The sequence below is a fragment of the Coturnix japonica genome, chromosome W (genome assembly GCF_054131305.1).
Source record: "Coturnix japonica strain WE chromosome W, WE-NBRP24, whole genome shotgun sequence".
NCBI lineage: Eukaryota > Metazoa > Chordata > Aves > Galliformes > Phasianidae > Coturnix > Coturnix japonica.
Genome location: NC_140701.1, coordinates 13,265,733 through 13,288,599, shown reverse-complemented (window position 1 = coordinate 13,288,599; position 22,867 = coordinate 13,265,733). Strand labels below are relative to the sequence as shown.

Here is a 22,867-nt window from a genome sequence, read left to right as displayed (position 1 = left end):
ATTAACAGAACAGAAGTCATTGGGACATCCTGGATCACTATCAGTTGCTCAGTGCTGCTTTAATGACTTGTTTTAACCCAACTATAAATAAATAGACTATAAGTGTTTGCTGGATTCTTCCTCCTTAAGCTCTCTCTAGATATCTCTCCATTTTGCTGAACAAGTTCTGAAAACCTAGAAAACAGGAAGGCACAAGGAACAAGATGCTCGTTAGGTTATAATGGGCCCCAGGGCGCATTTGATGCCGAATCGATCAATCTCCAGTGCAGAGTGAAGTTTTCACAGAGTACTCAGCAAGACAAAGGCAGAAGTAACAATGAAGATTCTTGGAGTATTAATGGGCCCACTGAGGGCCATTAGCAAGCAAGCTTCCCAAAGCACTAGTTAGAGCCGATAATTGGAAGCCATGACTCCAGTCAGGCAAAGGCACTGGCATGGTGGCTCTGATGCTAAGAAAATCCTTCTTTGCCTTAAGAAGCAAACAGGACAAGCCCTGATTCCCAGACCCTTGGCAGGGAGATCCTGTCCCTCATGTTGGCTCTGGGCCCTTCCTGGGGCAGTGGGATGGAGGTCTGTATGATGTTAAATGAAAGACATGGGGACAGAAGATCCCAGGCTCTGCATGGGGTGCAAGGACGGTGTGAAGTTCATGTCCCATATGTGCCATGTGTTTCATCGCAGGTTGCAGGTTGTGAGAAGGGCCCCGTCTGAACAAGTAGTCAATCCCAATGTAACTGAACTTCAGATCTCTCAGTTCCAGTGCCCTCCTGTGCACACTCTGCCATAGTTTGATGTCCTTTCTATTCTGCATTGCCCAGAAATGCACCTAGTGCTCCAGGTGATGCTGGAGCAGCGCAGAGCAGAGGGTGACAATCCTTTCCCTTACCCAGATAGCAATAAATTGCTTGATGCACTTTAGGGGACCATTGGCCTTCCTGGCTGTCTGGGCACACTGCTGACTAACATTCAATTTGATGCTGACCAGGACCCTCAATCCTTTTCAGTCAGACCACCCTCCAATTTCCCGTATCCAGTCAGTGTTTATGTCCAGGGTAGCCCCTACCGAGATGCCCAATCAGGCACTTGTTCTTGTTATGCTTTATGCACTTGGTGCTTAGTACCAACTGGTACCCACTTCTCTGTCTAGTCCACATCTCTCTGCAAGTCCTCTCCACCCTCAGTGGAGGCAACAGCACATCCTCATCTGGTCTCATCAGCAAACTTGCTCAGAACATCTTCTAGTCCTGCATGCAAGTCATCCACAAAAACATGAAAGAGAAGTGGCCCTAAAATGGAGCCCTGGGGAACCCTGACAATGACCATCTACCTGCCCGATGAAACACAATGACTATAGTCTGTTTGGCCTGACATACTGGCCAACTGTTTACCCACCACATTCTGTTTCTGTCTAGCCGTATGCAGAACATTCTGCCCAGAAGGGTGCTGTGAGTAGTCTCAAAAACTCTAATGAATCCTCTGGGATAACATCAGCTGGCTTCCCTTGGTCAGCTAAATGGATAATCGTGTCATAAAAAGATCAGAAGTTAAACAGGACCTTCCCCTCGGGAACTTGAGATGGCTGCAACCAATGACAGAATTGTCCTTCAGCTGTTTTTTTCACCATCATTTTCTCCAGAATTTTACCAGGCACTGGAGTGAGACTGACAGGTCCATAGTTGCTCGTGTCATCTTTCTTGCTCTTCCTTACCATAAGACTACATTTGCCAGCTTTCCATCAACTGGTATGACCCTAGGCTTATTTAGATGCAATTGAAATGAGAGCCCAGAGCATACTAAGGTGTCATCATTGCAAGAACGTAGATGAGCCATAGCTTTGCAGTGCCTTGAATTCTAGAGTATGCCACAGATGGAGCATAGAGAAAGACTGGCCTCATCTGTTGTTAAGCAGAATAACACTACATGATACATGGGGACTGTGTCTCTGCTCTGCTATGCTCTGCTCACAGGGGAAAGGTGCAGGGGGTTGCTCTCATGTCAGTGCTCATATCTGAGGTGTGCGGTCAAAGAGGAGAGACCAGGCTCTTTTCAGCAGTGTGTGGAGACAAGACAAGGGGAAACTGGAGCATAGGAAGTTCTGCACGAATGTGTGCAAGAACATCTTTACAGTGAGGGTGACGGAGCCCTGGAACAGGCTACCCAAGGGGTTGGGGAGTCCCTTTCTCCGGAGATATTCCAGACCCTCCTGGACGCCTACCTGTGTGCCTACCTGGTGTTCCCCAGGGGTCTGTGCTGAGGCCTGTCCTCCTCAGTATCTTTATTGATGACCTGGATAAGGGCATTGAGTGCATCCTGTGTAAGTTTGTAAATTACACCAAATTGGCTGGGAGTGTGGATCTCCCTGAAGTTAGCAAGGCCCTACTGAGGGATCTGGACAGGCTGGAGAGCTGGGCTGAAGCCAATGGGATGAGGTTAACCAAGACTAAATGCCACGTCCTGAACTTTGGGACCTGGAATGGACTGCCCAGGGGGGTGGTGGATTCACCGACCCTGGAGGCGTTCAAGGAATGATTGGATGTTGTGTTGAGGGACATGGTTTAGTGGGAGCTATTGGTGATAGGTGAACAGCTGGACTGGATGCACCATTACTTGCATTTAATTTCATATCGTTCAGCATTCCTTAAGCAAAAGCAGCACATGGAACTTTAACCTTCCTCTTCTTTTCTTATCCTGCCTCCCTGGATATTTTCATGTGTTTCCCATGTTCCCATATTTTCAAAGGGAAGAAGGTGAAGCCCCACGGCGGCTTCGAGCCCCATAGAAACGACTGGAGCCTCAAGTACAACCTGGAAAGCTTTTTCCAGGACAAGACCTACAAGAAACATGTCAAACATCAGAGCAACAAGTGAGTTGGGGGGCACGGCCCGATAAGTGACAGCCAGCCCCATAAGTGACAAACTGCCCCATAAGTGGGTCCCAAATCACCCCATAAACCCCATTTCTTATGTGTTGGGGTCCCAAATTGCCCCATAAGTGGGTCCCAAATTGCCCCATAAGTGAGTCAGAATTGCCTCATAAGTGACAAATTGCCCCATAAGTGGGTTCAAAATTGCCCCATAAGTGAGTCAGAATCGCCTCATAAGTGACAAATTGCCCCATAAGTGGGTTCAAAATTGCCCCATAAATGAGTTGGGGGGCACCCAGCCCCATAAGTGACCTCCAGCCCCATAAGTGGGTCAAAATCACCCCATAAGTGGGTCCCAAATCCCCCAAAAACCCCATTTCTTAAGGTTTGGGGACTTTGGGATTCCAAATCACCCCATAAGTGGGTTTGGGGGACACAGATTGCCCCATAAGTGATTTCTGAGGGTCCCAAATCGCCCCATAAGTAAGTTTGGGGTGCACACAGCGCCCCATATGTGACCTCCAACCCCATAAGTGGGTCCCAAATCGCCCCATAAGTGGGAGAGAATCGCCCCATAAGTGACAAATTGCCCCATAAGTGGATCCCAAATTGCCCCGTAAGTGACCCATAACTTATGGGGTTTCCTATGGGGTCCCTTTCTTTATGACCCCCAACTTATGGGGCCCAACTTATGGGGTTTCCTATGGGGTCCCTTCCTTTCTAACCCATAATTTATGGGGCCCAACTTATGGGGTTACTTATGGGGCCCAACTTATGGGGTTTCCTATGGGGTCCCTTCATTTCTGACTCATAACTTATGGGGCCCAACTTATGGGGATACTTATGGGGCCCAACTTATGGGGTTTCCTATGGGGTCCCTTCATTTCTGACTCATAACTTATGGGGCCCAACTTATGGGGATACTTATGGGGCCCAACTTATGGGGTTTCCTATGGGGTCCCTTCATTTCTGACCCATAACTTATGGGACCCAACTTATGGGGTTTCCTATGGGGTCCCTTCATTTCTGACCCATAACTTATGGGGCCCAACTTATGGGGTTTCCTATGGGGTCTCTCATTTCTGACCCCCAACTTATAGGGTTTCCTATGGGGTCCCTTAATTTCTGACCCATAAATTATGGGGCACAACTTACGGGGTTTCTTATGGAACAGATCCTCCTGGACAACATGCTTGATCACATAAAGAACGAGCACGTGATCCGAGACAGCCAGCATGGCTTCACCAGGGGAAGGTCATGCTTAACTAATCTTGTGGCCTTCTATGATGGAGTGACGGTGTTAGTGGACGAAGGGAAGGTGACCGATGTCATTTACCTGGACCTGAGCAAGGCCTTTGACATGGTCCCTCATCACATCCTCATCTCCAAATTGGAGGGAAGTGGATTTGATGGGTGGACAACTAGATGGATAAGCAATTGGTTGAAAGGCCGCAGACAGAGGGTGGTGGTCAATGGCTCTATGTCCAGGTGGAGGCCGGTAACGAGTGGTGTCCCTCAAGGGTCTGTCTTGGGACCGGTGCTCTTTAACATCTTTATTAATGACATCGATGAGGGAATGGAGTGCACCCTCAGCAAGTTTGCTGATGACACCAAGCTGAGTGGTGCAGTCGATACGGTGGAGGGAACGGATGCCATTCAGAGGGACCTCGACAGGCTGGAAAGCTGGGCTCGGGTGAACCTAATGAGGTTCAACACGGCAAAGTGCAAGGTTTTGCACTTGGGCAGGAAGAACCCCAGGCACCTGTACAGCCTGGGAGGAGTTGTCCTTGAGAGCAGCTCGGCAGAAAAAGACCTAGGGGTCCTGATAGATGAGAAACTTAACATGAGCCAGCAGTGCGCTCTGGCAGCCCGGAAAGCAAATGGGATCCTGGGCTCCATCAGGAGAGGGGTGGTCAGCAGGGATAGGGAGGTGATTGTCCCTCTCTACTCGGCTCTTGTGAGGCCCCATCTGTTGTACTGTGTCCAGGTGTGGAGCCCTCAGTACAAGAAAGACATGGAGATTTTGGAAAGGGTCCAGAGGAGGGCCACAAAGATGATCAGGGGGCTGGAGCACCTCCCCTATGAGGACAGGCTGAGGGAGTTGGGTTTGTTCAGCCTGGAGAAGAGAAGGTTGCGGGGTGACCTCATTGCAGCCTTTCAATAACTGAAGGGAACATATTCCCAGGAGGGGAGTAAACTCTTCCAAAGGGCTGACAATAGCAGGACTAGGGGAAATGGTTTTAAGTTAAAAGAGGGAAGATTTAGGTTGGACATTAGGCGGAAGTTCTTTACTAAGAGAGTGGTTAGGTCCTGGAACAGGCTGCCCGGGGAGGTTGTGGATGCCCCGTCCTTGGAGGTGTTCAAGACCAGGTTGGACAGGGCCCTGGGCAACCTGATCTAGTAAAGGTGTATGTTTGGTGGCCCTGCTAGGCAGGGGGGTTGGAACTACATGATCCTTGAGGTCCCTTCCAACCCGGGTCATTCTGTGATTCTGTGATTCTGGGTCCCCTCATTTCTGACCCATAACTTATGGGGCCCAACTTATGGGGTTATATATGGGGCCCAACTTATGGGGTTTCCTATAGGGTCCCTTCATTTCTGTCCCCCAACTTATGGGGTTACTTATGGGGCCAACTTATGGGGTTCCCTATGGGGTCCCTTCATTTCTGACCCAAAAATTATGGGGCCCAACTTATGGGGTTTCCTATGGGGTCCCCTCATTTCTGACCCATAACATATGGGGCCCAACATATGGGGCCCAACTTATGGGGTTTCCTATGGGATCCCTTAATTTTTGACCCATAAATTATGGGACCCAACTTATGGGGTTTCCTATGGGGTCCCCTCATTTCTTACCCATAACATATGGGGCCGAACATATGGGGCCCAACTTATGGGGTTTCCTATGGGGTCCCTCATTTCTGACCCATAACTTATGGGGCCCAATTTATGGGGTTTCCTATGGGGTCCCTTCCTTTCTGACCCCAAACTTATGGGGTTTCCTATAGGGCCCCTCATTTCTGACCCCCAACTTATGGGGTTTCCTATGAGGCCCCATCCATTCCTGCCCCACAACTTATGGGTCCCATAGGGTTCTGCTCTGGGTCCGTATTTTGTATTACCTGAGGCAGGAGGTGATTGGGGTCCAGGCCGACAAGGTGCTGGCTGGAGCCATGGCCAGGTGAGTTCTCCTGCCCCACAACTTTTTTGCCCCACAGCAAAAGTCTGCCCAACAGCCTTTTTATTGCCGAAGTCGCCTGACTCGGAGCCGTCCCAGACCGATCAGCAGCGACTGAGCGCGTGGTTCAAGGGGGATTTCGGGTGTTTCATTCAAGCAGGGAACCCCCGGCCAGAGGAGAAGCCTGGCAGCTCTCAGGGGAGCAGCTGACGCAGCCGCTGACGAAGCGTGTGGGCGTTCCCCGGCAATGGCAAGAGATTTAAACGGGCACAAGGAGACGGGCAGGAGGAGTCAGGTTTTTGTACTGCGTGACTTCCTGTTTCAGTGCTGGTGAGTCTTCTGCTTTGACATGGTTGCTCCCCGGTGGAAGGTGCTGCCAGAAATACTGAGGAGGCCCAGACAACGGTCCCAATCTCTCAGAAATGGGTGGCAGCAAACAAGAAGACTGCAGAGACCCAGACTGAGGTCCTGCACATCCTGATAGGAAGGCTGCTGCCAAAATGTCTGAGGAGAGTGAGAATGAGCCCCCAACCCGAGATGCTAGTGTGCAGGTCTCTGACTGTACTGAGTGCCTGAGCCTGGCCCTTGCAGTGCTCGGTGAGGGAGGCAGTGATTGTGTTCGCTGCGACCAGGTGAACTACTTGTTTAGCCTCGTAGTTGACCTGAAGGAGGAAGTGGAGAAGCTGAGGACTATAAAAGAGTGTGAGAGGGAGATTGACTGGTGTTGTCAGTCCCTCTCAGCCTCAGGTTCTCAGCACACAGATGAGGCTACTAATGGAGCGTGTCAGCCCCTGCCACCTTACAAACAAGTGGCAAAGGGGAACCAGCCAGCTGACAGCACTGCAGCGAGCCCCCTGTCCTCTCTTCCCCCTAGCAACAATTTGAGAAAGGAGGAGGAGTGGAAACAGGTACCTGCTCGGCGGAGGGGTCATCCCCCATCCCAACCATCCCAAGCTCCACAGGTGCCTCTGCGTAACAGATTTGAGGCCCTGGAACTTGAGGGGGGGACTAGTGAGAGGGTGGAGACAGGTTCACTCATGAGGTTGCCTCAGGCGAAGCGGTCACCCCCAAGCTTCAAGACTGCTTCTACCAATAAGGACAGAAGGGTGATTGTCGTAGGTGACTCCCTTCTGCAAGGAACAGAAGGCCCTATATGCCGGCCCGACCCTACCCACAGAGAGGTGTGCTGCCTTCCTGGGGCACGGGTCAGGGACATTTCAAAGATAATTCCTGGGTTGATTCAGCCTTCAGATTACTACCCACTTTTAATAATTCAGGCTGGCGGCGAGCAAGTTGGCAAGGAAAGCCTGAGGTCTATCAAGAAAGACTTCAGGGGAATGGAGCGAATACTTGAAGGAGCTGGGGTGCAGGTGGTCTTTTCTTCTATGCCTGTGGTGTCAGGGAAAGGTACAGGGAGGATCCGAAAAACCCAACTCTTAAATAGATGGCTTAAGAGCTGGTGCAGACACAAGAATTTTGGCTTTTTTGACCATGGGGCAATGTACACTGCACCTGGCATGATGGCTGCTGATGCAAGCAGCCTGTCCCTGAGGGGTAAGAGGGTATTAGCTGAAGAATTAGCGGGACTCATTGACAGGTCTTTAAACTAGGAAAGAAGGGGGAAGGGGGCAAAATAAGGGCTACTGGGGTTGAACGCGTCATTCGAGGGATTGTACCAAACTCCGTTGGCAATGACGGCAGAGTGCAAAGGGAGGGAGTAGGGCAGGGGGATGCTGGGGATGCTGCTGTTCTAGCGGATCCTGGATCCCTTATAAAGGTGGCGAGACGGACAGCCCGGCTGAAGTGCCTTTATAGCAATGCACGCCGGCTGAGTAACAAGCAGGAGGAACTGGAAACTGTGATGCACTCGGAAAGTTATGACCTTGTTGCTATCACAGAAACATGGTGGGATGACTCCCACAATTGTGATACTGCCATCGACGGCTATAGACTCTTTAGGAGAGACAGGCGAGGTAGGAAGGGTGGGGGAGTTTCTCTCTATGTCAGAGATTGGATAAACTGTGAGGAGCTCCTTATGAGAAACAGTCAGGAACAGGTTGAGAGCCTGTGGGTTAGGATTAGAGATGGGACTAATAAAGGTCAGCTGGTATTTGGGGTATACTACAGGCCACCTGATCAAGGGGAGGCTGCTGATGAGGCTTTCTTGCTCCAGATGCGTGAGGCGTCTGGCTCACGGGCTCTTGTCCTGGTGGGGGACTTCAACCATCCGGACATCTGTTGGGAAAACCACATGGCGAGCTGCAAGAGCTCCAGAAGGCTCTTGGAATCCATTGATGATAGCTTTCTGGTTCAGGTATTGGACAGACCGACCAGAGGTGAAGCGTTGCTGGACCTGCTGCTCACCAACGCTGAGGAGATCATCAAAGGCGTCAAGGTTGGAGGCTGCCTGGGCTCCAGTGACCATGCCCTGGTTGAGTTTGTGATCTCAAGCGATGTGGGCCTGGCAAAGAGACACAGATGAAAAGGAAGAGAGATGAGAAGGTCTACCATTAGAAACAAAAACCCACACCATATCCTAAGACTGATATTCACAAGCCATTTCCCCCACCCTCTGCATCCCAATGATTTCAGCAGGGATGTGATCCATGGCCAGCGGATCAGTCCATCAAATCAGTCATTTTGCTGCATCACTCGAAAAAGATCTCCAGTCTTTTTGGTGATTGCTTTTGTGTTTTGATGGGCCTCGGTTATGGTAGTGGTGACACTGTGGATGATGATACAGCATTCTCCTTCAGCTCAGTTCAACGTCCCTCACACCCCATGTTCTTTTAACAGCAATATGTCTAGAACCAGTTGGTTTTGCAAGGCCACCTTGGGTACTTGTTGAACCTGCCTGTTTGACTCTCCAAAAACATGTTCTGTCCAGCTCCTTAGCACATGGACCTGCCAAGGTAGATTCTCCAGGGCAAGCTGGTGTCATCCAGGTGGGGTCTGATGATGAGTTTGGTCCCCCAGTCCCTATCTTGAAACCAATGCTCTTCAGCATCTTTATCAGTGAGGCAGACAGCGAGACTCAGTGTTTACTGATGGTATCATGCTTAGCGGTGCAGCTAGTAGAAGGAAGGGATGCCACCCAAAAGGACCAGGCCAGGCTCCAAAATGTCGCCCACATAAACCAAATGAAGCTCAGTGAGAAGAGAGGACTGCAGGGCGATCTCACTGTAATTTTTCAGTACTCGAATGACTGTAAAAGCTTATAAGCTTTATCTCCCATCTCCTCTGAATCACTGGAAACAACCCCACAGTGCAGGGAGGGATCATGGGTCCAGAGCTGTTTAAATCACACGGAGCAGCAGCCTCGGTGTCTGTGGGCAATGCCTGTCCCTGCCCGGTGGGGCAGATTCTGGGGGAAAGAGAGAAAGGGAGAAACCAACCAACCAACCAACCAACCAACCAATCACCAACAAAAACACATTGCGTTCATTTGACACTTCCTTGAAGCACGCATCTTTGCCAGCAGACTAGTACCAGAAGAGGCTTAGACCAGACATAAGAAGGAACTTTTTTTCTCAGTGCGGTCAGGCACTGGAATGGCTGCCGAGGGAAGTGGTGGAGTCATCATCCCTGGCAGTGTTCAAGAGGTGTTTGGATGAGGAGCTATAAGATATGGTTTAATGCTTTGTTGTAGCTACAGTAATGGGAGGATTACTGTTGGACTAGGTGATCTTGTGGGTCCTTTCCAACCTCGTGATTCCATGATTCTATGAGAGGAAATGAACTGATGAGGAGAACTGTGGATGATGGGTTTCCATTCTGTGCAACCCCAGATCCAACTGTACATTCAGAATCTGAAAGGCTGAGGCTGGTAGCTCATATGCATATCGGAAGCATAGATTATAATCCACTTAAGCAGATATAAACATAGGATCATAGAATCACAAGGTTGGAAAGGACATAGAAGGCCATCCTGTTCAGCTGTCCTTACATCATCATTACTGCTATTGAGCTACTGAAACATATCTCATAGCACCTCATCCCAGTGCCTCGAAAACCAGCAGGGACAGTGACCCCACTACTTCCCTGGGAGAAGAAGAGGACAAGCAGGGCACCACCCCTGGTAGGCTCCCCATCTTAAAATCATGCACTGGATGGGACCTCAATGTGGCACTTTGTATGGAGAGACCATAGGAGATGGCTCCCTAACCCTAACCCTAACCCTAACTTTAACTATAACTCTAACAATTACCTCTGTGGGTAATTATTTCTCATTACAATCTGATTCTAATGGCAAAACACAACTCCATCCCAAAGACCACCCACCTCTCAGGGGCAGCGAGCCCTCACTGAGCCCCAGATCTGAGTCATTACGGCAGCAAAAGAACTTCAAGCGATCCCCTTATCCAACCACCCACTGCCCACCAGCACTGCTCGCTGCCCCACACTGGTAGAACACCTCCAGGGATGGTGACTCCACCGCTCCATGGGTGGAAGCCTCAACTGCAATGCAAAGGGGCTTTGATTTTCTATCGTTTTCTAACCAGCTTTTCTTTACCCATGAATGCAATGCCCAGATGAGATTCATGTAAGGCAAAATAAAAGATAACAATAAGTATTAATGAACAGTTGCTATCAGACAAACATCTGACGACTTTTATTAAGGCCCACAGGAATCAGAGCTGTCAGCACAGCTGCGTGCCGTAATTATAAACCACCGCCACTGGAGCCAAACAAACACTGCAGTCTCAGTAATCCCTTAAAGTGATAAAGGATCTCAAGAGAGAACAATAGGAGGATATCTCCATCCTCTGCCACGCAGTGATCCGCCCCTATCAGTGGGCAGTGTCGGCTGTGTGTAGTGAGTGTTTTTTACAGCTAGTTAGCTGAGATGGGTCGTAAACACTGTGCAGCTAGACAAGCAGCCGTATCACCTGCAAGGGCAGTTAGAATAACAAGATGTCCTGGGATGGTGAGAAACTAGCCATGGTTCTGGGAACTCAGGAAGGGAGTAGCTTTCAGTTGATAACAACAAGCTGTTAAGATACTCGGGGATGGTATGTAATTGGGAACCAATGATGAGCTCCACTTTTGCAATATGTATGAGCTAATTATCCGTATTATAAAGGTACATGCAGCCAAGGAATAAATGAGAATAGCTGATCATATGTCAATGACAGGTGTGGTCGTCTGCTTTTCTCCCGCCATTCTGCAACAATTGGTGACCCTCGACGTGGCCTACCAGGTAGGATAGCAGCGGTGAAGGTGTTCGGATCCTTAAGCAGCGGGGATAGCATGGGCCAGGAACAGAAGGTACAGGTGCTCTACGTGACCTTATAGAAGGGCCTAGCCGATATGGGCCGCTGACGTCCTTTAAGGCTGCAACAGCATGCTGACAAATAGGTATGGGAAGGCAAGCGGTTTATGAATTATTTTCTTGCTTTTTAAAAAAAAAGTGTCAGGTTAAGGGGACAGACTTGCAAAAGGAACTCCCCGAGTTATTAGTGTATGGGTATGCTAAAGGGTTATTTCAGAATCCACATTTAGTGCATGATCTTGCTGAGTGGCGTAAATTTGGAGATGTAATTTTTCAGGGAATTATAGATGGGGAGAAGATGGCTAAAAAATGCAGGAAGTGGTGACGTGTGGTTTATAATGATTTGCTGCAATATCAGGCAGAAAAGGAAGCAGCAGAGCAAGCTAGTGCTGTGCAGGGGAGGAATAAGAATTATAATGAATGGTCAGATTGCCCGGTGCCCCGTGCTTTGTCCACCGTAAAGTTGCCGCCGGCCGCCGAGCCTGCATTGCCAGTGGCTGCGGAGCCGAGTGCCCCGTCTCCGCCTCCGGCACGTCTGTATCAGACGAGCTGCCTGCATCGACCATGGCGCTACAGCCAGCCCCCTCGACCCCCGTTTGCAATGAGCCGCTCCCTGGGGCACAGAGTGACCTGGCAGAGGCCGTCGCGCAGGAGCGGGGGGGGGCCTGGGCTGCGCTGGCGCAGGCTTGTTTAGAGGCGGGAGACGGTGAGGCGTTGGAAGCGGTGCCACAGATGGTGCTGCCGGTGGGGTATTTGCCTAATTCTGCAGGCGGGACACAGGCTACTATCAGTGCTTTAGATTGGAAGTTGTTGTCACAATTGCGGTCTACGGTCAGTCAGTTTGGAGTAAAAAGTGAGCCAGCGAGACAGATACTGGATTATATCTGGAGTACTCAGGTTTTGTTGCCATCTGATTGTCGGGCTATAGCTAGGTTGGTTTTTTCGCAGCACGAACAATTGCTATTTAATGCTTATTGGGAAGAGATGTGCCAACAGAGCGTTGCGATAGTTAGGCAGCCCAGAGATCCCTTGTATAATGTAACCGTTGAAGAACTTTTAGGGGTGGGTCCTTTCATCCGGACGGAGGCCCAGGCTTTATTAGGACCAGTTAAATGTAGGGAGTCAATGTATCTGGCCAGGCAGGCTATGGATAAGATCAAGGTGCCAGGTGGGCTGCCGTCTTATATGGGAATCCAGCAGGGAAGAAATGAGGATTTTGGAGCGTTTCTAGATAAGGTAGCTGGAGCCATAGAGAAGGCTGGAGTACCAGAGTACATGAAGGAAATAATGCTAAAACATTGTGCACTTCAGAATTGCAATGCTACAGCTCGTGGCATTCTAAGTATTTGAGGAGTAACTGGACAATAGAGGAGGCGTTAGACAGATTATCGAGTGTGCCCACAGGGGCTCAGACTTTCATAGTTGAGGCTATTAAAGAGCTAGGGGCAGGATTAAAGGCACAGGCTGAGGCTTCTCAGAATCAAGTGTTAGCAGCTCTTGCACCCTTAAAAGCGTCTGCGGTAACCAATTCAGGCCCAAGCACCTCTTTTAAATGTGTCCGGTGCGGTGTTAAGGGACATTTGCGACGGAATTGCCAAGCTGTCAGTGTGTGGTGCCAGAACTGCCGCTCGGACAACCACAACACCGTCTGCTGTCTCCGGTCGAGAAACCTCCAGCCCAGCGCACGAAAGAACAGCGGCCGTGCTCCGACACAAGCAGCCGTTCCCAGCCAGCGGCCGCCTGCCGCCCCCCCCACGTTGCTCGCCGCGTTGTCGGTCTCTACGGCCCCCCCGCCCTTCGGTCTGCCTATGTCGTTCGTCGCGCCCCCGCCCTCTGCTTCGCCCACGTCGTTCTCTGCACCTCGCCATGCCGCCCCCCCCTCGTCGTGCGTGGCTGCATCTCTGCAGCCCGTGTGTAACGTGGTTAAAGAAGTGGATGGACCGAAACCAGGGGATCGTTGTGACCCTGGTCCTGTAGATCCAGAAAGCGAATCGGACGCATTTCCTCCTGATGATACTTTGTTTGGAGCAGGAATGACAAATTTCCCTACAGCGTACTGTGATGTCTTAGAGCAGTGCAGAAAAGAAACAATATTAAGGGGTGATGCTGACACGTTGCAAACTTTTCCTCTGTTGTTTCAGCCGAATCAGGCCCCCCGTTGGGAATCCCTGCCTTGTGAGGCAGTGAAGGAGCTAAAGGAGTCAGTGAGAACATACGGAGTTCAGTTAGCCTTTACATACAATCTTTTGGTTGTAAACAGTGACAGTTACGCTATGACCCCTCATGACTGGAAAATTGTGTTAAGAATGATCCTCTCTGCTACGCAGTACACAGTGTTTATGACTGAATACCAGCTACATAATTTGACTGATACCTCTTTGCCTCAAACTGGGACAAATCCATGTGGCACAGCACCTCTTCAACTGTGTCAGACAGATGTCACTCACGTTCCTGAATTTGGCCGTCTAAAATATGCACATGTAACAATAGATACTCATTCTTCTTATGTATTTGCCACAGCACATACAGGTGAACGCAGTCATGACACCCGTAAACACTGGTTATCTGCTTATGCTGCTATGGGAATTCCACATACTACAAAAGCAGATAATGGGCCTGCGTATACCTCTAAGGCCACTCGAACTTTCCTCCAAGAAGGGGGTGTTAAACATACTACAGCAATTGCTCATTCTCCCACTGGACAAGCTATCACTGAGCACATTTATCAAACATTGAAATCCATTCTTATTATTAAACAAAAAAAGGGGGAATATGGGAGACACACTACAAGAAATATTATGCAAGGTTTTGCTTGTTTTGCTTGTGCTGAATTTTTTGAAAATATTATGTAAGGTTTTGCTTGTTTTGTTTGTGCTGAATTTTTTGAATTGTGTTCATAGAGATATAGCTTATGTGGATCGTCATTTTGAGGCTTCCCCAGTGCTGAAGGAACAGCCTATGGTTAATGTTTGGAATATGGCCACAGGACTTTGGGGCTGTCCCCTACCACTGACAACTTGGGGTCGTGAATATGCTCGTATTTCCACAGGGACTGGCCCTACGTGGGTTCCATCATGATATGTTTGGTCTCATCTGAAGGCAGAAAATAGCATCCAGCCTTTATAGTAATTGTAATTGTGTGTTTCTTACTTAGTAGTATTGCTTTGTAACTTGCTGTGTTATAGATAATATTAGTAATAGTTTGACATAGTGTGTGATTTTCTGTTTTACCAATGAAGTCTCAAGAATTAGAGTTTAAGGCATTAGCTAGGATGTTGTGTGTTTCTTCTATTTTAGTAATAGATCAGATGCGTATTAAACAGGATTTGATGTAATCAATGCTAGAATCTACAGGAATAGCTCTTTTAATGTTTTAGTACTGTTTGGTTATGATGTTATTAGCCTATTGATTAGCTTTTCTTAATTTGCAAAGACAAAACCTGGAAAGGAATCCCAGTCAAAGAGATGACCCTGTATCATAGAATAGATACCTCTCTTACATCCAACTAATTGGGATTTTTTAAATATAGCCATGCATCATTTTAGACAAAAGTGCACGCTAATAGAACTAAATTTGATAGTTTATTTTGTTTTCCAAGCAGGTGTTCCACTTGGGCTCTATATCACGCACTGGCCATGCGGATGTGGTGTACAACTGGAAGAAATCCTTCAGACCCTGAATGCAGGAGAGAATCTGTGGTGGGTGAGAGAGGAAAGGTGCACCTTGAAGCAGGGGACGCCTTGCTGGCACTACCTGTCGCATCCACTGTTGTATTAGGCGAAATCGGACCCTCGGGATGTAACGTGATAGGCCCTCCCCTGCTGGGTCATGCATATGTAAAAAAGATAAGGATGAAACTGGATACCTATATAAGGGACCCTCACATTCCAATAAACGCCATTTTACAGCTCACCATAATGGTGTAACAAACAGCTGTGACTTGGTCGGGGCCGTCGATACACATTCACAAAGGGACTTGACTTTCCAGGTTACCAGATCGAGGTAACAAATGGTGCCCCGTGTGAGGAAAAGTCCTGGAGGTGAGTGTGCGACGGCAAAAACCACGCTGACGGACGCGGTATCCACGGTTCGAGCCCGTGGAAGCACTCTCGGTGGGGTGCAAAGGGGAATGCAGCGCTGCGCCTATCCTACGGCCGATAGTTCGTAGAAGACCAGGAAGACTTCAGGTCTCTGGGTAAATGTATTCCGTCATTAGAGTAGTATTGCAACTTTGTAAAACCTACTATGGTAGGAAAGCTACGCCTTCTAAGAAGGACATTGCAGTCGTCATTAGTTGTCTTGAAAAGGAGAGGGAGCTTTCCTCTCCTCGGGTGATTTTGGATCACAATAAGTGGGACTCTTTAACTTTTTCGCTCTTTGAGCGCGCAATGAATGAGCAAAAAGCTTCTGAGCTCAAAACGTGGGCATTGGTGCTACGGGCATTGAAAGCGGCTCGGAAAGAGGGGAAGACTGAAACTCAGGTTGGGACGGCGGAATGTGGGTCGGGAAGCCTTTTCTCTTGCAGATCTGAGGATTTGAGAGACAAAGACAAGGTGGCGCCTGCCATCCCAACCGCACCTATTGATCCGGCCGAACAACAACCAGACGGCCCCGTCCAGCAGCATTCCACACATTCCACATCCTTATCTCTTGACCAGCAGAAGCCTTCCTCGGAGGCCCCATCACGGTATCCAAAGCAACCTGCGTTCCTTCGCCCATCCTTGGGGGTGGGGAAGGGGAGTGAGCAGGGGCGGGAGGATGGGTCCCTTCCTCGAGATGGGATGTGTTGTGGGTGTGGTTCCGCCCCGGGGGGCGGGGTGGATAAGACTAACCAAGATGGAAACCAATCCGCATCAGCGGGGGCGGAGGCAGAGGCGTTCCTAATCATAATAACCCTTCCCCAAGAGGGTGGGCTACTGGTCCAGCTCTACCTGCGGGGAGGGAGAGGGGAGAACAAGAGCGACCAAGTCTCGGATTGGTCAAAGATAAGGGAGGCATTCCTTTTTATCGTTAATTGGGGGCCCGGTCAGGGGGCCCCGGGCTCGAGTGGAGCCTCTGAAGCAGAAACAAGTCCAGCTGTCGAGCGAGCCACGGCAGCCCGAGTTGGAGTCGGTTAAACTTCTGCTGACAACTTGGAGGAGAGGAAGAATGCTTAGGATAAACTGTATTGATTATTGTCACTGTCTTTGTGATTGTTAAATGTTTATGGTATATGGAAGTATAAATGCAAATGGTATATGGAACTGTTAATGTTATAGGGATGTGTAAACATGAATGCTATATGGAAGTGGAATTATTAATGTTACATGGAAGTGTAATTGAGGGTTCGAGTAGTGGAATTATGAAAAACAAAAAACAGCAAAAGGTTACAGAAGAACAGTGAGTTAAAATATTGAATGTGATCTGCTCTAGCCAGAGAAGTTTAAGTGCCAGCAAGAGAATGCAAACCCCCGCGCTGCCCCCCCTCACTGCTTACCCCCCGCCCCTCGGCTCCGCCGCTTGCGAAAGTAAACAAATCGTTACTTCCGAATGGGGACAAAAGCAAGACATTAGAAGTATCTCTTGCTAGTCGGAGCAAGAATGTCTTCATTTTCTCCCAATAATATACACATTTAGGGGACTCGGGTAGGGACTTGGACAAATTTGTTGATGGAGCTTGAAATTGTATGGAGGGGGAATTGTGGTGGTGGAGTTGGATGGAACGGTGGCAGCTTTACTAGAGCAGGTCCTGAAGATCCCAGGATGAGTTTTGCCCGTAGTGGGCTGAATGCAATGTGCACACAGCAGTGCAAAGATATTTGTTTTCTGACAGTTTCAGGTGCATCTCACTCTGTACTGCATCAAGAATTACTATACTACCCTTAGATGATTTTTGTAACTATAGTAGGAGTAGGTCAACAAGAAAAAGCTTACCAATTAAAAGAAAAAAGAAGAAATCTAAGGGTGAAGCAAGTAACGATAGAAATAAGTGACTATAGCTGTTAATAACTTTTCTGAGTAGTTTGTATTGTAGAGAGATCTAATATAGTGGTTTGTTATGTTTTATGAGCAGGTGTTTCACCTGGGCTCTGTATCATGCACTGGCCATGCATATATGGAGTACATGTGAAAAAAAAAAAAAACCTGCACAGGAGAGAATCTGTGATGGGTGAGAAAGGCAAAGTGCACTTTGAAGCAGGGGACGCCCTGCAGGCACTGCCTATCGCATCCACCACTACTGTGTTCTTTCTCTCTCCTTTTGGTGGTTTGCCACCTCATAGTTATCGATAAGTAATAATACATTAGCTTAGAAATTTCCATTTATAGAATTGTCTAAAATGAATGCTTGAATGAGTGTGTATATGTCAACTCAAAAAATTATGACGTTACATGTAATCTTCTGTTTAGTGTATTATCAGTGAAGGTTTTGATTGAGTGATGATTATGTTAACATTTAAGTCCCCTGCAGCTCAGCGACACTGGGCCACTGCCATCGTGGTCCTTGGTGTGCTGCGACACATCGAGACAGACAATGGCTCGCGCTTCATCTCGAGATCTACTCAAGGAGCATTGGGGAATATCTCACTCGACAGGCATCCCTGGGAATTCCCAGGGACAAGCATTGTGGAAAGGGCCAACCGTCTCCTGAAGGACAAGATAGGTGTCCTTGGGGAGTGGGAAGGTCACAGAGGTAGGATCCTGGTAGCCCAGCAGGCAGAAGTATTGGCACAGCACATTATGCAATCAATCATTTTGAACGAAGAGGTTATGCCACAGTAAAGGACAGAGAATCGGGAAAAATTTTATGGATCCCATCGAGAAAAGTAAAACCTGATGCAGTCATCACCCAAAAGGGCGGTCTGGGAAAAACAGAAAACTAATCGAAATCTGAGTACTTTTCTTTCAGGCATGCTGTTTTACAGAATAAAGCTGCAATAGATTTCCTGCTGCTGGCTCAAGAGGCACAGGTGCAAGGACTTTGAATGAGAAAATGGAGTTCCAGCGGATATACAAGAAGCTTTGAGCAGAAGGATGAACTGTATAATATAACCAAAGATGCCTTGGGCATACTGTTTAGAACACCACTAACATTGTTAGACATTGCACCACTTATCTCTGCATGCTTTTTAACCTGTATACCTCACTTTATAAATAATATGTAACAAAGTTTAAATTATATAAGTACTAACAATTTATATATTAGGATTAGGATCAGCGCTTGCGTTGTAACGGGGCATGGTTTTGTTAAGCATGGGGAGAGGGAGATGTTGTATTAGGCGAAATCGGACCCTCGGGATGTAACGTGATAGGCCCTCCCCTGCTGGGTCATGCATATGTAAAAAAGATAAGGATGAAACTGGATACCTATATAAGGGACCCTCACATTCCAATAAACGCCATTTTACAGCTCACCATAATGGTGTAACAAACAGCTGTGACTTGGTCGGGGCCGTCGATACACATTCACAAAGGGACTTGACTTTCCAGGTTACCAGATCGAGGTAACAATCCACCACCAACATGGCTTGCTGTTTCTCAAGGGTCAATAAGTAATAATGCCCCTAGTGATACTCTAGTACATTTGTCCTCTAAAATTGGTTCTATTTGACATGCTATTCCATTAAATTGTGCGATCATTAATCAATTATTAGCCCAGATAACTCAGTTGGTAGAGCATGGTTATGAACATATTAAAAGCATTTATTGCACAAATTTTAGTGGTCATTAAAAATCAATATATCAGAGTATATCAAAATTGAAGACTTTTCCTGATCAGTTACAGATTAACACAATGGGACCCTCATGGATTGATTTTCAGGTTGCAGAAACTTAGGTTGCAGTACAAACATGCTTGTTATTTTTAGTAGGTTTAGCAATAATGTTGTTATATTGTATTTGACTTGTTTTTTCTTTCATTTTTAGAATATTGTCAATCGAGGCCTTGATTGAGTTATAATAGTTATGTTATTAATATAAGTAGTGTTGTTATTCTATAGGCAGTATCTTGAAATTGTTGTAATACAAGAAGAGTTTTATGGAGCAGCAGCCATGGATCGAGATAAGGAGTTCACAGAGCAGCAGCTACGGAGCAGGATAAACAGCATGAGAACTAATTGAATAAATGAACTGAATTGTTTGTGAAATATGATTAGTCGGTCGGTAAACTGAGCCTTTTCAGCCAAAAAGAAAACGGGGGAAATGTAGAGAGTGTTTTTTACAGCTAGTTAGCTGAGATGGGTCGTAAACACAGTGCAGCTAGACAAGCAGCCGTATCACCTGCAAGGGCAGTTAGAATAACAAGATGCCCTGGGATGGTGAGAAACTAGCCATGGTTCTGGGAACTCAGGAAGGGAGTAGCTTTCAGTTGATAACAACAAGCTGTTAAGATACTCGGGGATGGTATGTAATTGGGAACCAATGATGAGCTCCACTTTTGCAATATGTATGAGCTAATTATCCGTATTATAAAGGTACATGCAGCCAAGGAATAAACGAGAATAGCTGATCATATGTCAATGACAGGTGTGGTCGTCTGCTTTTCTCCCGCCGTTCTGCAACAGGCTGTGGACTGATCCACACATGGAGGGAGATGTGGCTGTGAGTGGGTCCAGAGCTCAGCAGTCATCAACTCTGTGCACAGCACTGCTGAATGCATGAGTGTGTGGGAGAGGAAGAGAGAGAAGGCTTCAGAGCAGGCTGATGGACTGCCCACAAGGTCTTGAAAGAGAGTGTCATGGTTACTTAGATTTACCTATGCCCGTGACAGGGGGGAGCCACCCCATAGGGCCCCCCATGGCCCGGAAAGGAGGGGGAAAAGGGAAATGGGATAAAAACAGCGGCAGTCTAAGGAGGAAAAACTTATTTTACTAAATATGATATCGGAATACAAGATAACACAATATATTATAATAGAGGCTAATAAATCGCACGAAACAGAGAGAGAAAGTCCCCGATAACCGAGAGGCCTACTGTGAACTCTAGGCGACATGGCTGGAATGCTTCCCACTCTTTGAGAAGTCTGAGAGAGATGAACGCTCCAGCCTGGGAACAAGATTATATAGCGTCCTGGTCCCGTGACTGTTCACTGACCGTGTTGTTCTCTGGGATATGTAGTCTTCTTCTGTGGTCTGCACATTAAATAAAAGTATCCATGCTTTACATGATGTTATGATGTGGAATACTGATAGCAAAATAACTGAATTACAAAACCATGACACTGCCATATGTCGTCCTCACTCTCTCAGGATCATGTTCTTGGCAAAGGTAGCTAGGATCAAAATTAAAGTTATACAACATTTCCACCATAGCTATTTCCCTCAAGTACTGGATGCCTTTTTCAATTGCATCCCACTTTTTCATCTGAGGCTTCAGAATGTCTTTGAAAGGAAGCTTTGACCACACAGCCACTAACATTCGCTCCCAGATGGTGGCAGCACCATCCATACATCTGTTCATCCCTCTGTCAATAGTTGGGTCTCTGGAAATGCCTCCTAGTTGATGAGATTTGTTACCATGTAGAAACAAGCTACAGGTCCAGCTGTCCCAACAGTGAAGCAACCAGGTAACAAGAGATTCGTTCTGGCGCCATTTAAACTCTTTTTTGTGCTTTGGATTTCAGTCATCTTCAGGGGTCAACAAACAGTAATAGAGATTTCCTCCTCATCACTCTCTTCTTCGTGCTCTTAACTTTACCTTTTGCCTTTCTCTGTGCTGATCCAGACCTGTCACCTGGATCTTCTGTTGCCTCCTTCTCCGCTTCTTTTTTCCGTTCTAGACATGAGGACATCAATTTCCATTTCTTGCCTTCCACATGGTAACTGATATTGTTACTGGTGCCTCCTGTGACTGATCAGAATTGACTTGGGGATTTCCCTTTTTGGCTTGAACCTCTGCTTGGAAACTCTCTTTCCAGAACAGTGTTATATAGAGCATGGTAAGCACAAGCCAAGCCCCAAATAAGTGGTACCCCCTTAGATCTATCTAGGCTGCATCGTCCCTGACGCAAATACTGGCTTAGTTTCTCAGGATCCCACAGGTGTTCAAGAGTAAAATCCCATGACATTGTGGGCCCCCACGTGTTGGTGAACCTGAAGGCAAAAGGTAAGCGTTCTAGGACAAACAGCCACACACCAATACGGTCAAATATGGCTGCTCCAGTTTATGTGGGGTCTGTATGGGGTCTATGGGTCCCCTATGGGGTCTATGGGGCCTATATGGGTTTGTGGGGCCCATATGGGGTTGTGGGTCCTGTATGGGGTCTATGGGGCCTGTATGGAATCTATGGAGCTTGTATGGGGTTGTGGGGCCCTTATGGGGTTGTGGGACCTGTATGGGGTTGTGGGGCTTATATGGGGTCTATGGGGCTTATATGGGGTCTATGGGGCCTATATGGGTTTGTGGGGCCCATATAGTGTTGTGGGGCCTGTATGGAGTCTATGGGGCCCATATAAGGTTGTGGGACCTTTATAGGGTCTATGTGGCTGATATAGGGTCAATGGGGCCTCTATGGGGTTTTAGGGGCTTATATGGGGTCTATGGGGCTCATACGGGGTTGTGGGGCCTATATGGGGTTGTGGGGCCTATATGGGGTTATGGGGCCCATATGTGTTTGTGGGGCCCGTATGGGGTCTATGGGGCCCATATTAGGTTGTGAGGCCTGTATGGGGTTGTGAAGACTGTTTGGGGTCTATGGGGCCCGTATGCATTTGTGGGGCCTGTATGGGGTCTATGGGGCCTGTATGGGGTTTTGGGGCTTGTATGGGGTAAATGGGGCCTCTATGGGGCTTAAGGGGCTTATATGGGGTCTATGGGGCTCATACGGGGTTGTGGGGCCTGACTGGGGTCCATAGGTCCCATATGGGGTTGTGGGGCCTGAATGGGGTTGTGGGGCGTATAAGGGGTTATGGGGTCCATATGTGTTTGTGGGGCCCGTATGGGTTCTATGGGGCCCATATGATGTTGTGAGGCCTGTATGGGGTTGTGAAGACTGTTTGGGGTCTATGGGGCCCGTATGCGTTTGTGGGACCTGTATGGGGTCTATGGGGCCTGTATGGGGTTTTGGGGCTTGTATGGGGTAAATGGGGCCTCTATGGGGCTTAAGGGGCTTATATGGGGTCTATGGGGCTCATACGGGGTTGTGGGGCCCAGATAAAGTTGTGGGGTCTGTATGGGGTCTGTGGGGCCTTATGGGGTTGTGAAGCCTGTATGGAGTCAATGGAGCCTGTATGGGGTTGTGGGGCCTGTATGGAGTCTATGGAGCCTGTATGGGGTTGTGGGGCTTATATGGGTCTATGGGGCCAATATGGGGTTGTGGGGTCTGTATCTGGTCTATGGGGCCCATATGGGTTCTATGGGTCCCATATGGGGTCTATGGGGCCTGTATGGAATCTATGGAGCTTGTATGGGGTTGTGAAGCCTGTATGGAGTCAATGGAGCCTGTATGGGGTTGTGGGGCCTGTATGGAGTCTATGGAGCCTGTATGGGGTTGTGGGGCTTATATGGGGTCTATGGCTCCCATATGGGGTCTATGGAGCCTGTATGGGGTCTATGGGTCCCCTATGGCGTCTATGGGGC

General features: G+C 48.2%; 2 protein-coding genes across 2 annotated transcripts in view; one reads left to right on the top strand and one right to left on the bottom strand.

Annotated features, from left to right (window-relative positions):
* LOC146754532 (uncharacterized) overlaps positions 1-22,867 on the bottom strand; it is a 336,576-nt gene that overhangs the window by 266,313 nt on the left and 47,396 nt on the right. The window lies entirely within an intron of this gene.
* On the top strand, positions 6,542-7,651 carry LOC146754533 (uncharacterized). The gene is made up of 2 exons (XM_085527788.1): positions 6,542-6,834; positions 6,892-7,651. The coding sequence occupies exons 1-2, from the start codon at positions 6,542-6,544 to the stop codon at positions 7,649-7,651; spliced, it is 1,053 nt and encodes a 350-aa protein (XP_085383914.1).

What these genes read in the sequence shown, in the direction of transcription:
- LOC146754533 (XM_085527788.1), top strand. Translation starts at nt 6,542, where the DNA reads ATGTCTGAGGAGAGTGAGAATGAGCCCCCAACCCGAGATGCTAGTGTG. An exon ending in AATGGAGCGTGTCAGCCCCT is followed by an intron (nt 6,835 to 6,891) that starts GCCACCTTACAA and finishes CACTGCAGCGAG; the next exon opens with CCCCCTGTCCTCTCTTCCCC.